We start from the raw sequence: 14,884 nt of genomic DNA on the forward strand, positions 1-14,884 counted from the left end.
ACATACCCTTATTTTCACCCCGGCAGCCCCCCTGAGCCTAGCATCGGAGCATCTCATGCTCCGATGCGCTCCAGTGCCCTGCGCTAGATCGCGCAGGGCACAGGCTCTTTTGTTTTTAATAACACACTGCCGGGCGGTAACTTCCGCCCAGCAGTGTGTTCGGTGACGTCACCGGCTCTGAGGGGCGGGCTTTAGCTCTGCCCTAGCCGTTTTACTGGCTAGGGCAGAGCCAAATCCCGCCCATCAGTGCCGGTGACGTCACCGGGGTTCCTGTGAGCCCCATGGAGAGCCCGGTACGTCACCGGAACTCTGAAAAATGCCTTTGCCCTGCGCGATTTAGCGCAGGGCAAAGGAGAGCATCGGAGCATGAACTGCTCCGATGCTCATGTCAGGGGGGCTGCCGGGGTGAAAATGGAGGGCTGTCCAGGTTCAGCTCTGAACATGGACAACCCCTTTAAAGGGGTATTCCCATCTTGCTTTTTCAATCTTACCAGCAGTAGATGTCCTGTTAACTTCCTGGTTTGGCACTGTTTTTATTTTTTACAACCTTCATCTGACTGGTTAGATCATGCGCTATTTTTATAGAGCAGGTTGTTACGGATGCAGTGATATTAAATGTCTATTTTCTTTCAGTTTTACATAAAGCATTTTTGAGAAAAAAATTTTTTTTTTGCCAATCGTCTTTATTGGTACAATTTTTGGTTACATATGATTTTTTTGATCATTGATTATTACTTTGAGCAAGGTGACCAAAAAATTGGTTGTTTTGGCACAGTTTTTATTTATTTATTTTCACTGCGTTCACCTGAGGGGTTAGATCATGTGATAATTTTATAGAGCAGGTCGTTACAGACATGGCAATACCTAAGGCTACTTTCACACTGGCATTTCTGGGTCCACTTGTGAGATCCGTTTCGGGGCTCTCACAAGCGGCCCAAAATGGTTCAGTTTAGCCCCAATGCATTCAGAAATGAATAAGAATCCGTTCAGAATGCATCAGTTTGCCTCCGTTCAGCCTCCATTCCGCTCTGGAGACGGACACCAAAACGGTGACGGATCCGCCCTGACTTACAATGTAAGTGCAGTTGAAAACGGATCCGCCTCCCATTGACTTTCAATGTAAGTCAAAACAGATCAGTTTTTACCAGACTTGTTCATGGTAATGCAAACGGATCCGTCCTGAACGGATCCAAGCGTTTGCATTATAGGTGCGGATCTGTCTGTGCAAATACCAGACTGATCCGCACCTAACGCAAGTGTGAAAGCAGCCTAATATGTATACTTTTTTCTTATTTAAGTTTTACACAATAATACAATTTTTGAAACAAAAAAATGTTTTAGTGTCTCCATAGTCTGAGAGCCATAGCTTTTTAAATTTTTTGACCAATTATCTTGGGTAGGGGCTCACTTTTTGCAGTATGAGATGGCGGTTTGATTGGCTCTATTTTGGGGGGGCATACGCCTTTTTGATCGCTTGGTGTTACATTTTAAATAAGTGACCAAAAATTGCTTTTTTGGCACTGTTTATTTATTTTTTACGGTGTTCTGAGGAGCTAGGTCATGTGATATTTTTATAGAGCAGGTTGTTACGGACACGGTGCTATCTAGCATATCTACTTTATTTTCTTTTATTTCACCTTAACACAATACCATTTTTTAAACAAAAAAAAAAATTATGTTTTAGTGTCTCCATTGTCTGAAAGTCATAGTTTATTTATTTTTATTTTTTGGGTAATTTATCTTAGGGTCTCATTTTTTTTTTTTGTGGGATGAGTTGACTGTTTGGTACTATTTTGGGGACATGCGCCTTTTTGATCGCTTGGTGTTGCAATGTTTGTGATGTAAGGTGACAAAAAATGGATTTTTTATTACACTGGTTTTATTTTCTTTACTGTGTTCACCTGAGGGGTTAATTCATGTGATATTTATATAGAGCTGGTTGTTACAGACGCGACGATACCTAATAAAGAAGAAGAAAAAAAAAAATATATATATATATATATATATATATATATATATATATATATATATATATACAGTACAGACCAAAAGTTTGAACACACCTTCTCATTCAAACAGTTTTCTTTATTTTCATGACTATGAAAATTGTAGATTCACACTGAAGGCATCAAAACTATGAATTAACACATGTGGAATTATATACATAACAAAAAAGTGTGAAACAACTGAAAATATGTCATATTCTAGGTTCTTCAAAGTAGCCACCTTTTGCTTTGATTACTGCTTTGCACACTCTTGGCAGTCACCTGAAATGGTCTTCCAGCAGTCTTGAAGGAGTTCCCAGAGATGCTTAGCACTTGTGCCTTCACTCTGCGGTCCAGCTCACCCCAAACCATCTCGATTTGGGTTCAGGTCCGGTGACTGTGGAGGCCAGGTCATCTGGCTCAGCACCCCACCACTCTCCTTCATGGTCAAATAGCCCTTACACAGCCTGGAGGTGTGTTTGGGGTCATTGTCCTGTTGAAAAATAAATGATGGTCCAACTAAACGCAAACCGGATGGAATAGCATGCCGCTGCAAGATGCTGTGGTAGCCATGCTGGTTCAGTATGCCTTCAATTTTGAATAAATCCCCAACAGTGTCACCAGCAAAGCACCCCCACACCATCACACCTCCTCCTTCATGCTTCACGGTGGGAACCAGGCATGTAGAGTCCATCCGTTCACCTTTTCTGCGTCGCACAAAGACACGGTGGTTGGAACCAAAGATCTCAAATTTGGACTCATCAGACCAAAGCACAGATTTCCACTGGTCTAATGTCCATTCCTTGTGTTCTTTAGCCCAAATAAGTCTCTTCTGCTTGTTGCCTGTCCTTAGCAGTGGTTTCCTAGCAGATATTCTACCATGAAGACCTGATTCACATGGTAGTCTTCTCTTAACAGTTGTTCTAGAGATGTGTCTGCTGCTAGAACTCTGTGTGGCATTGACCTGGTCTCTAATCTGAGCTGCTGTTCTCTGAGGCTGGTGACTCTGATGAATTTATCCTCCGCAGCAGAGGTGACTCTTGGTCTTCCTTTCCTGGGGCGGTCCGCATGTGAGCCAGTTTCTTTGTAGCGCTTGATGGTTTTTGTGACTGCACTTGGGGACACTTTCAAAGTTTTGCCAATTTTTCGGACTGACACCTTCATTTCTTAAAGTAATGATGGCCACTCATTTTGCTTTACTTAGCTGCTTTTTTCTTGCCATAATACAAATTCTAACAGTCTATTCAGTAGGACTATCAGCTGTGTATCCACCTGACTTCTCCACAACGCAACTGATGGTCCCAACCCCATTTATAAGGCAAGAAATCCCACTTATTAAACCTGACAGGGCACACCTGTGAAGTGAAAACCATTTCAGGTGACTACCTCTTGAAGCTCATCAAGAGAATGCCAAGAGTGTGCAAAGCAGTAATCAAAGCAAAAGGTGGCTACTTTGAAGAACCTAGAATATGACATATTTTCAGTTGTTTCAAACTTTTTTGTTATGTATATAATTCCACATGTGTTAATTCATAGTTTTGATGCCTTCAGTGTGAATCTACAATTTTCATAGTCATGAAAATAAAGAAAACTCTTTGAATGAGAAGGTGTGTCCAAACTTTTGGTCTGTACTGTGTTTTTTTTATTGGTACCATTTTGGGGGGCATACACCTTTTTGATCTCTTGGTGTAGCACTTTTTGTGATGTGAGGTGACAAAAATGGCTTTTTTAAGCAGTTTTTTTTTTTACTATTTTTGCAGTGTTTATCGGATTGGGTGGCTCATTTTATATACAGTCCTGATCAAAAGTTTAAGACCACTTGAAAAATGGCAAAAAATCATATTTTACATTGTTGGATCTTAACAAGGTTCCAAGTAGAGCTTCAACATGCAACAAGAAGAAATGAGAGTGAGGCAAAACATTTTTTGAGCATTCAATTAATTGAAAATAACGATTAAACTGAAACGGGCTGTTTTTCAGCTGATCCAAATTTTAGGACCACACGCCTTTTAAATGGCCAAATCTGTGCAAAGATGTGGATTTATTGTCATCTTCTGTCAGGTAGTTACACGTTGTGATGGCAAAGGCAAAAAACTCCCTTTTTGAACATGGTCGGGTTGTTGAACTGCATAAGCAGGGTCTCTCACAGTGCGCCATCGCTGCTGAGGTGGGACACAGTAAGACAGTTATTTGGAATTTGAGGGTTATGGAACAAACAAGTCAAGTGGAAGACCCCAAAAAAATATTATCAGCACTGAGCAGGAGGATTCAATTGGCTATCCGTCAAGACACTGGATGATCCACGACCCAAATTTAGGCTGGGTTCAGACCTGAGCGTTTTACAGCGCGTTCCTACGCGCTGTAAAACGCTCAACAGGCAAGAACCAAGGATTTTCTATGGGAATGGTTCTCATCTGAGCGTTTTACAGCGCGTACGATCGCGCTGTAAAACGCCCGATGCCCCAAGAAGTACAGGAGCGTCTTTTCGCACGTTCCCGTACATAGACTTCAGCGGGAACGCGTGAAAATGGGTGTTCGCTTGTCTCTGTATGCGCGATTGCAAACGCCCATACAATCGTGCATACAGAGCGCTCCATCGCAAACGCTCAGGTCTGAACCCAGCGTAAGGCCCTTACTGGTGCTGACTGCAGCCCCATAACCATTAGACGGCATCTGAGACCGAAGGGCTTCAGAAAAAAAAAACGTCTTCAAAGACCTCGTCTCCATGAATGCCACAGAACTGCTTGTTTGGACTTTGCAAGAGAGCACCAAACATGGGACATTCAAAGGTGGAAGAAAGTTTTATTCTCTGAGAAAAAATGTAACCTTGATGGTTTCCAATGTTACTGGCATGACAAGCAGATCCCACCTGTGATGTTTTCTACGCGCCACAGTGGAGGGGGAGCCATAATGGTCTGGGGTGCTTTTTCCTTCAGTGGAACTATGGAGCTTCAGGAAGTGCAGGGGCATCAAACAGCCGCTGGCTATGTCCAGATGTTGCAGAGAGCATTCTTCATGACTGAGGGCCCTCATCTGTGTGGTTACGACTGGGTTTTTCAACAGGACAACGCTACAGTACACAATGCCTGCAAGACAAGGGACTTCTTCCAGGAGAATAACATCACTCTTTTGGCCCATCCTGCGTGTTCCCCTGATCTAAATCAAATTGAGAACCTTTCGGGATGGATGGCAAGGGAAGTTTACAAAAATGGACAACAGTTCCAGACAGTAGATGGCCTTCGTGCAGCCGTCTTCACCACTTGGAGAAATGTTCCCACTCACCTCATGGAAACGCTTGCATCAAGTATGCCGAAACAAATTTTGGAAGTGATAAACAATAACGGCGGAGCTACTTATTACTGAGTTCATTTTTGGAAGTTGGATTTCTGTTCACAGTGCCTGCCCGTGATGTTGTCAAGGAGGAGGATTCCAGTGGCAACCTGTGAAGCTCCAGTGAACTCCATGCCCAAGTTAGTTAAAGCAGTGCTGGAAAATGATGGCCACACCAAATAGTCACACTTTGGGCACAATTAGGCCATTTTCACTTAGTGCCTGTTCATTTAAAGGGAGTCTGTCACCAGATTGTGACCTTATAGACCGCTTATATAGCGCTCTAGCATAGCAGTCTATGATTCTAATGGTACCTTTTGATGTGTGCTTCTGAAGTTCCCCCAAGGCAAAAACGGACTTTTATTCAAGGGATCGCAAGTGCCCAGGGCGGGGTTCACCTTGTTGGAGCCCAGGCTGTTCTGCCTCTTTTCGCCATATCCCCGCCCCAGCCTCTTCCTCTGCCCGCCCCGCTCTTCCTTTGCGTCCTCCTTCTCTGCAGCCGAATCCCGCGCCTGCGCTATCCATTGCTTGGCCGGGGCATGCGCACTGCGATGCCCATTGTAGGTGTATCTGGTCCGCCTCCTCGCCGCTGTTTCTCGCCGTTGGCCGGCGCATGCGTAGTAGCTACTGCGATGCCGTGCCCACAATGGGCATCGCAGTGCGCATGCCCCGGTCAAGCAATGGATAGCGCAGGCGCGGGATCCGGCTGCAGAGAAAGAGGATGCAAAGGAAAAGCGGGGCGGGCAGAGGAAGAGGCTGGGGCGGGGATATGGCGAAAAGAGGCAGAACAGCCTGGGCTCCAACAAGGTGAACCCCGCCCTGGGCACTTGCGATCCCTTGAATAAAAGTCAGTTTTTGCCTTAGGGGAACTTCAGAAGCACACATCAAAGGTACCATTAGAATCATAGACTGCTATGCTAGAGCGCTATGTAAGCGGTCTATAAGGTCACAATCTGGTGACAGACTCCCTTTAATACTGGCCTGCCCCCCATGCATGTAGCAGTGTAGTTGTGCCGTCATACGTCATATGACTGAATATTTAAGGACCTGCGAACTGCTAAAACCTATGATCAGTTGTTATGGCAACCTGGAGTAGGACCTGCAAGCTTCTATTGGCTGATAAGGGACATGTGACCGTGTATGTTAGTTGGGGTATGAGTGAAAGACTTGCAGGCTTCTATTGGCTAATGCAGGCCATTTGTTGGGAATATCTCAGGAACGTTAAGTCCTATAGAGCTGAGACCCAGTCTAAAACCTTCCCGGACACCTGATGTACCTGTGTGCCAAATTTGGTGAAGATCGGTCCCGTCGTTTAGTCTCGCTTAAAGAACGTATAGAGTAGACAGACAAATTCATTTTTTTATATATGAGACTAGTAGAAGGACCAGGCTTTGCACGGGTATATTTCATCTATTTCATTTAATGATTGTAACTATGATTACCTACTGATGAGAGCACATTTAATGTTAGATCAGTTTAATGGCCATGTGTCAATATTGTATATCATATAAAATGTCACGTACCATTAACGAGTCCTATAAAAATCACCACAGGCACTCATGGGAGCATTTGCTCTGCACCGGAGACAGCAGGATCTGACACTCCCAGTGTGGTAACATCACATGAGCACGCTGGGAGCGTCTGTTCCTGCTACTTTTCTGCTTGTGTCTATGGTAAGTTGAGCATTTTTCGGGGGGAGGAATTTGTTCGCACTACCGGAGGTGGGGGGGCATTATACAGCGTCTCAGAAAAGTGAGTACACCCCTCAGATTTTTGTTAATATTTTATTACATCTTTACATGGGGCAACACTGATATGACAAGGTGATACAAAGTAGTCAGTGTACAGCTTGTATAACAGTGTAAATTTGGTGTGCGCTCAACATAACTCAACACACAGCCATTAATGTCTAAATCGCTAACAACAAAAGTGAGGACAGCCATAAGTGAAAATGGCCAAATTGTGCCCAAAGTGTGAATATTTTGTGTGGCCACCATTATTTTTCAGCACTGCCTTAACTAACTTGGGCATGGAGTTCACTGGAGCTTCACAGGTTGCCACTGGAATCCTCCTCCTTGATGACATCACGGAGCTGGTGGATGATAGAGACCTTGCCCTCCTCCACCTTCGAGGATGCCCCATAGATGCTCAATAGGGTTTAGGTCTTGAGGCGTGCTTGGCCAGTCCAGGCAGTGGTCGTCTTGGAGGTGTGTTTTGGGTCGTTATGTTGGGATACTGCTCTGAGGCCCCCCAGTTTCCAAAGGAAGGGAATCATGCTCTGCTTCACCGAAACTGCCTGCCGGATCAGTCAAAACGTATGCCAACTGATGGCATTTTATAAGACGGATCAGGATCCGTCTTACAAATGCATGGAAACTCTGGATTAGTCTTTCCGGTGTCATCAGGAAAAATGGATTCGGCATTTATTTTGTTCACATTTTTTTTCGGTCTGCGCATGCGGATCCGGCACTAATACATTCCTATGGCAAGTGTTCCAGATTTTTGCCCAGAGATAAAACTGTAGCATGCTGCGGTATTATCTCTGTCCTGAACAGTCAAAAAGACTGAACTGAAGACGATTGCTCTCCATTCAGAAGGCATTGGGATAAAACTGATCAGTTCTTTTCCGGTATAGAGCCCCTAGGACGGAACTCTATGCCGGAAAAGAAAAACGCTAGTGTGAAAGTACCCTTAGTCTGCTTTCCTTCAGCAAACTGTTTGCGGGCTTTCTTGTACATCATCTTTAGAAGAGGCCTCCTTCTATACGACAGTCATGCAGACCAGTTTGCTGCAGTGTGAGGTGTATGGTCTGAGCACTGACAGGCTGCCCCCCCACCCCCCCTTAACCTCTGCAGCAATCAAACGTCTGTTTTGAAAAGACAACCTCTGGCTATGACACTGAACGTGCACTCAACCTTTTTAGCCGACCATGGCGAGGCCTGTGCCGAGTCTCGCTAAACCGCTGTATGGTCTTGGTCACCGTGGCAATCTTATAGCCTAGGCCATTTTTATGTAGAGACACCTGATAAGATGCACCAAGGGTTTAGTGAGGGGGAAAAATATAAAAATATTTGAAACCAAAAGGTGTGCTAAAATATGTGCAGTACATAAGTGTATTCCTATGGATGATGGGTGTTATGGCCACATATATTATAAACTTAGACCAATTACAGTACAATCCCTGGACGGTGTTTATACATAGTTAACACTCCTTCCTTCTTCCTCCTTATCTTAAGGCAGCGGCGAGCTGCCAGGTGGGAGACTTTGCTGATTGATTGAAGCAGCCGAGTAGCAGTTCGCCGGTTCTCACTAACATCAGCTCAACATGCAGGGTGGCAATGGAGAGGAGAGGGACAATCGCTCCACCTCTGCCTTGGAGCGGGATCCCGCTGCAAAGGACAAGACATGCAGGCTGGCTGCATTCAGCTTCAATGACTGCCGCCTTCCCCACACTACTTCTAGAGGGCGCCGCCTCACTTCTTAAAGAGGACCTTTCACCGATTATGACAATGTGAACTAAGAATACAGACATGTAGAGCGGCACCTGGGGATCTCGCTGCACTTACTATTATCCCCGGGCGCCGCTCCGTTCTCCTGCTATGCCCTCATATGATAAGGACATACACATTTATCCAATAATTAAAGTCTAAGAAAAAATATATATCTGAAGAAAAAAATAATCTCTCTCTCCTATGATTCAAACCTGAGGTCTCGCCATGAAAAACCATACACGTATCACCAGGCTATAGCGTTATCACATAGTGATTTATGTTTTTTTCTTTGCTTATAAGCTGAGACACATTTTACTGTTGTTTTTATAATCATATATTGTGTTTTTGAATAAGGCCTCTTCCACACGACCGTAGGTGTCGCGTTTCCGTATTGTGGACTGCATTTGCGTATCCGCAATACACGGGCACCGTTCAGTGTGCATTCTGCATCACGGATGCAGACCCATTCACTTCAATGGGTCTGCAAATTTGGAGATGCGGAATGGTGTGGAACGGAAGCACTACCGAGTGTTTCTGTGGGGGGGTTTCATGCGGAACAGGCGGATCTCTGTCCCATTAAAGTGAATGGGTCCGCAATCCGCTGCCCCACGGTCGACGTTCGTGCATTGCGGGCCGCAGCACGGCCACTGTGTGCACATGTTCGTGTGCAGGAGGCCTAAAGCAGGGATATGTAGATTAGCTTTCTGAGCAGATCTCATTGTGGGGAAGCTATAGTACATAGTGATATGATATTGCTAGCACATAGCTTTAGGACATAGCTCTGCCCTCCAGGCTGATGTCCAGCCCTGTCAATCAAAGGAAGATGGGAGTGTGCAGGGCACAGGGGGTTTTACAAAGCAGATCTCAAAGGATTCAGCCCTGCCTTTTAGTGCTCGAACTTCTCATTTGCATATGAATAAAACACAGATATCTCTGCAGCTATTTATTGTACATACAAAAGAGGTATTGTTTTAATCATCGTGATGAGCCCTACCAGACAGTATGTCTGGTGTAATAGGAGCTTCTTTAATGGCTATGTGTTGAGTTATTTTGAGGGCACACTAAATTTACACTGTCGTACAACTTGTACACTGACTACTTTACATTGTATCAAAGTGTCATGTCTTCGGTGTTGTCTCATGAGAATTTATACTGGTAATAAAATATTTACAAAAATGTGAGTGGTGTACTCGCTTATGTGAGATACTGTATATGCTGGGCAGTTATTTATACTGGGGCACTATGGGGGTCATTATATATCCTCGTCTTCCACAGATGGCTATGTATACTGGGGGCACTTTGGGAGGTATAATATATATATAGCACTGCAAGGGTTGGGAATCTAGCCTGCGTATATAGCCTTTGTTGATATTCTTTGCCGTTTGCTATATTAGAGGAGGCATCACATGGAAATGATTTGGCATCAGCAGCCATTTTAAGAATCTGAGCTCTGTGTGGACAGCACAAATGACTTGGCAAAAGGGGGCATGCTGTATGAAATATCAAAAATGGTGCAGAATTTCAACGAAGGTTGTTAGTAAGTGACCTATATTCGTCTCGCCAACACATCGATCACCAATAACCAGAAAGTGGCCAGCCCCTTTAACAAAATTTGCAGTTCACATTTAGACCCTGACAAACAGGGTATAAAGCTTTTTCTTTTTAGACCTGGCAGATGGATCAGTGATGGGGATGAGTGAATCGACTTCGGATGATACTTTGCATAATGCGAGACTTCGCAAAGTAATAACTTTGGCTCATCGGAGCCAATACATTCTAATACTGTACGGAGCGCCTGCTCCGTACAGTATTCAAACGAAGCATTATGCGAAGTATCATCCAAAGTCTATTCGCTCATTCCCATCACTGATCCATCAGCCAGGTCTAAAAAGAAAAAGCTTTATACCCTGTTTGTCAGGGTCTAAATGGTAACTGCAAATTTTGTTAAAGGGGCTGGCCACTTTCTGGTTACTGGTGATCGATGTGTTGCGAGACGAATATAGGTCACTATTTCATACAGTAATAACTTCGGCTTATCTGAGCCAATACATTGCACTCGCGCCGTACATTATTCAAACTATATTATGCTAATCGACTTCAGATGTTTCATCCGAAGTCTATTCACTCATCCCTAGTCAATGACTCTGCGTGCCAGTCCACATACAAAGCTGCTGTACACTTAAAACACCAGCTGTGGCCATATTATGTATGTAAACGTCATGCTTCGCTTCGGCTGCTTCATCATAGTCGTTTAGCATAAAGCTTCGTTGTCATTTTTAACAGCTTTATTTTTTATGATAAATATAATTCAGTATGTATTGGTAGACAACTCCTTTCAGTCAAGTCAGTTTGCCTGCTAGATCGTTCTTCTGTATTAGCCTGAATTGACTATTCCTTGTATGTGTTTGCTCAGTCAATTCCAAGACAGTGATCAGGGCTTTCTTGTTTGGGATTCAAACTTTGTCTAATTTATTTTCAGAATGGGAAACTTCTTCTCAAACTCCACAGATTTGCCACAATTGGAAGCTCTAAAAATGGTAGAGGTAAGTCTACAGTACTTAAACCCCTTAGGTACCGGGCTCATTTTCACCTTAAGGACCAGGCCATTTTTTGCTAATCTGACTAGTGTCACTTTATGTGGTGATAACTTTAAAACGCTTTGACTTATCCAGGCCATTCTGAGATTATTATTTTTTTAGTCACCTATTGTAATTCATGACGCTGGTAAAAAAAAAAAAATTTTATTTATAAAAAAAAATACCAAGTTTACCAAAAATTTGGAAACATTTGCAATTTTTACATTTCTCTACTTCTATAATACATAGTAATACCTCCAAAAATAGTTATTACTTTACATTCCGCATATGTCTACTTCATGTTTGGATCATTTTGGGAATGATTTATTTTTTGGGGATGTTATAAGGCTTAGAAGTTTAGAAGCAAATCAAAAACCCACTTTTTAGGACCAGTTCAGGTCTGAAGTCACTTTGTGAGGCTTACATAATAGAAACCACCCAAAAATGCCCCATTCTAGAAACTACACCCCTCAAGGTATTCAAAACTGATTTTACAGACTTTTTAACCCTTTAGGTGTTCCACAAGAATTAATGGAAAATAGAGATGCAATTTCAAAATTAAACTTTTTTGGCAGATTTTCCATTTAATTTTTTTTTCCAGTTACAAAGCAAGGGTTAATGGTCAAACAAAAGTCAATATTTATGGCTCTGATTCTGTAGTTTAAAAAAAAAAACATATGTGGTCGTAAACTGCTGTACGGGCACACGGCAGGGCACAGAACGAAAGGCATGCCATACGGTTTTTGGAAGGCAGATTTTACTGGACTGTTTGTTTTTTTTTTTTTTTTTTTGACACCATGTCCCATTTGAAGCCCCCCTGATGCACCCCTAGAGTAGAAACTCCAAAAAAGTGACCCCATTTTAGAAACTACGGGATAGGGTGGCAGTTTTGTTGGTACTAGTTTAGGGTAGTTTAGGCTATGATTTTTGGTTGCTCTATATTACACTTTGTGGGGCAAGGTAACAAGAAATAGCTGTTTTGGCACCGTTGTGTTTTTTTTTTTTTTTGTGTTATTTGCAACATTCATCTGACCGGTTAGATCATGTGGTATTTTTATAGATCAGGTTGTCACGGACTATTTATTTATGTAAGTTTTACACAATGATTTCATTTTTGAAACAAAAAAGAATGTTTTAGTGTCTCCATAGTCTGAGATCCATATATTTTTTTTCAGTTTTTGGGCGATTATCTTGGGTAGGGTATGAGTTTTGCGGGATGGGATGACTGGCACTATTTTGGGGTGCGTATGACTTTTTGATCGCTTGCAATTGCACTTTCTGTGATGTAAAGTGACCCAAGAATTGCTTTTTTTTTTTTTTTTTTTTTTTTTTTTCTTTTTATGGTGTTCATCTGAGGGGTTACGTCATGTGATATTTTTATAGAGTAGATTATTATGGACGCGTTGATATCTAAAATGTATACTTTTAAAACAAAAAAATGATGGTTTAGTGTCTCCATATTCTGAGCCATATATTATTTTTTTGGGGGCGATTGCTTTTTGCGGGATGAGGTGACTGTTTGGTACTATTTTGGTGGGCATACGCTTTTTTGATCTCTTGGTGTTTCACTTTTAGTGACTAAGGTGACAAAACAAAAGTTTTTTTTTTAGCACAGTTTTCATTTTATTTTTTTGCCAGTGTTCACCTGAGGGGTTATGTCATCTGATATTTTTATAGAGCCGGACATTACGGACGTGGCAATGCCTTTATATATGTATACTTTCTTTTATTTATTTTTTAAAGTTTTGCACAATAATATTTTTTAAACAAAAAAAAAATCATGTTTTAGTGTCTCCATAGTGTGAGAGTCATAGTTTAAAGGGAACCTGTCATCTGGATTTTGTGTATAGAGCTGAGGACATGGGTTGCTAGATGGCCGCTAGCACATCCACAATACCCAGTCCCCATAGCTCTGTGTGCTTTTATTGTCTCAAAAAAAGATTTGATACATATGCAAATTACCCTGAGATGAGTCCTGTCCCTGACGCATCTCACATACAGGACTCGTCTCAGGTTGATTTGCTTATGTATCAAATCGTTTTTTTTTTACACAATAAAAGCACACAGAGCTATGGGGACTGGATAGTTTTTGGACGATTGTCTTAGGGTATAATTTTTGTGGGATGAGATGACTGTTTGGCATGATTTTGGGGGGCATACGACTTTTAGATCGCTTGCTATTACACTTTTTGTGATGTAAGGTGACAAAAAATTGCTTTTTTTACACTGTTTTTATTTTTTACGGTGTTTACCTCACGGTTTAGGTCATGTGGTATTTTTATAGAGCAGGTTCTTACAGACGCGACGATACCTAAATGTCAACTTTTTTTTAACGTTTTTAACGTAAAGCATTTTTGAAACAAAAAAATCATGTTTTTAGTCTCAGAGCCATAGTTTTATTTTTTGGGCCATTGTCTCATGTAGGGGATCATTTTTTGCGGGATGAGGTGATGGTTTGATTGGTACTATTTTGGCGTACATACAACTTTTTTGATCACTTATTGCCTTTTTTGGGAAGTAAAATTTCAATGATATCATAGTTTTTATTTTTTATGGCGTTCACCGTGCAGGAAAAGTAACATGACCGTTATAGATCAGGTCGTTACGGACGTGGTGATATCAAATGTGTAGGGAATTTCATTCGGACCGCGGCATGGAAGGGGCTAAACAGCTGACATCTGTGTGATGATGTCAGCCATTTCAAGCAGAGTGTCAGCAGGAGATTATGTATAACCATGACTCTTCTCAGCTAGATTTGACTCTTATCAAGACCCAGGTTGCAATGATTATGATGCTGATTATGATTCTCGGCAACCATTTACTTTTAGCTCATGAGTGACACACCGCTGAAATCAACATGTCTGTCACTACATTGCATTACTTTTTTTTTTTCAGTGAAAAATAGAAGGTTTTACACACAAGTTCAGTCAAAAAATTTTCAGTCTTTTGAAGAAAAACTGAAGAACAACAATCTACATCTCCTAGTGACCATCAGTAAAAAACTCATTGCATCCAGATGCCTTCCATTCACACAAGCCCCATTCACTTCCATGGAGCTGTGTCAAAAATATAGAACATGCTGTGATTTTTCCTGAATGCAAAGATGATGCGTGAAAGACCCTGTATATGGTGTATAGTTCTGCTCTACTAGTGGCGCTATGCACTGCCCATTTGTGCCAGTGACGTCACCGGGCTCATTGCTATGTTTGAAGTCTCCACCTAGCATAGTGAGAAGATGCCCGGGCTGTGGGAGGTGTTTTGATGATCAGGAGGCTGTCTTGGGCACCTTGGACCCTAATTAGCATAACATAAAAATTGCTTTTATATCAAAACTATCAAACGAAAATAAGTAAAAAGAAGACTGCTGGAAATAAGGTACTTTAGTCAACATAGCCATGGTGCCAGCTTAAAATGCTAAAAGCAGATGACAGAATCCCTTTAACCAATGCGATATTGCTGGGGGGGGGGGGGGGGGGCTGTTACCTTCCAGTTTGTAGCTATT

The 14,884-nt window shown here is 42.3% G+C and overlaps 1 protein-coding gene across 3 annotated transcripts in view; it reads left to right on the forward strand.

Moving 5' to 3' along the window:
• Positions 1-14,884, forward strand: part of GLRX2 (glutaredoxin 2) — a 69,339-nt gene that overhangs the window by 28,156 nt on the left and 26,299 nt on the right. For all 3 annotated transcript variants that reach the window (XM_044300719.1, XM_044300717.1, XM_044300718.1), the window contains one exon: positions 11,286-11,349. In XM_044300719.1, the coding sequence (XP_044156654.1) occupies positions 11,286-11,349 (64 nt within the window). The remainder of the gene's footprint in view (positions 1-11,285; positions 11,350-14,884) is intronic.

The sequence above is a fragment of the Bufo gargarizans genome, chromosome 7 (assembly GCF_014858855.1).
Source record: "Bufo gargarizans isolate SCDJY-AF-19 chromosome 7, ASM1485885v1, whole genome shotgun sequence".
Lineage (NCBI taxonomy): Eukaryota > Metazoa > Chordata > Amphibia > Anura > Bufonidae > Bufo > Bufo gargarizans.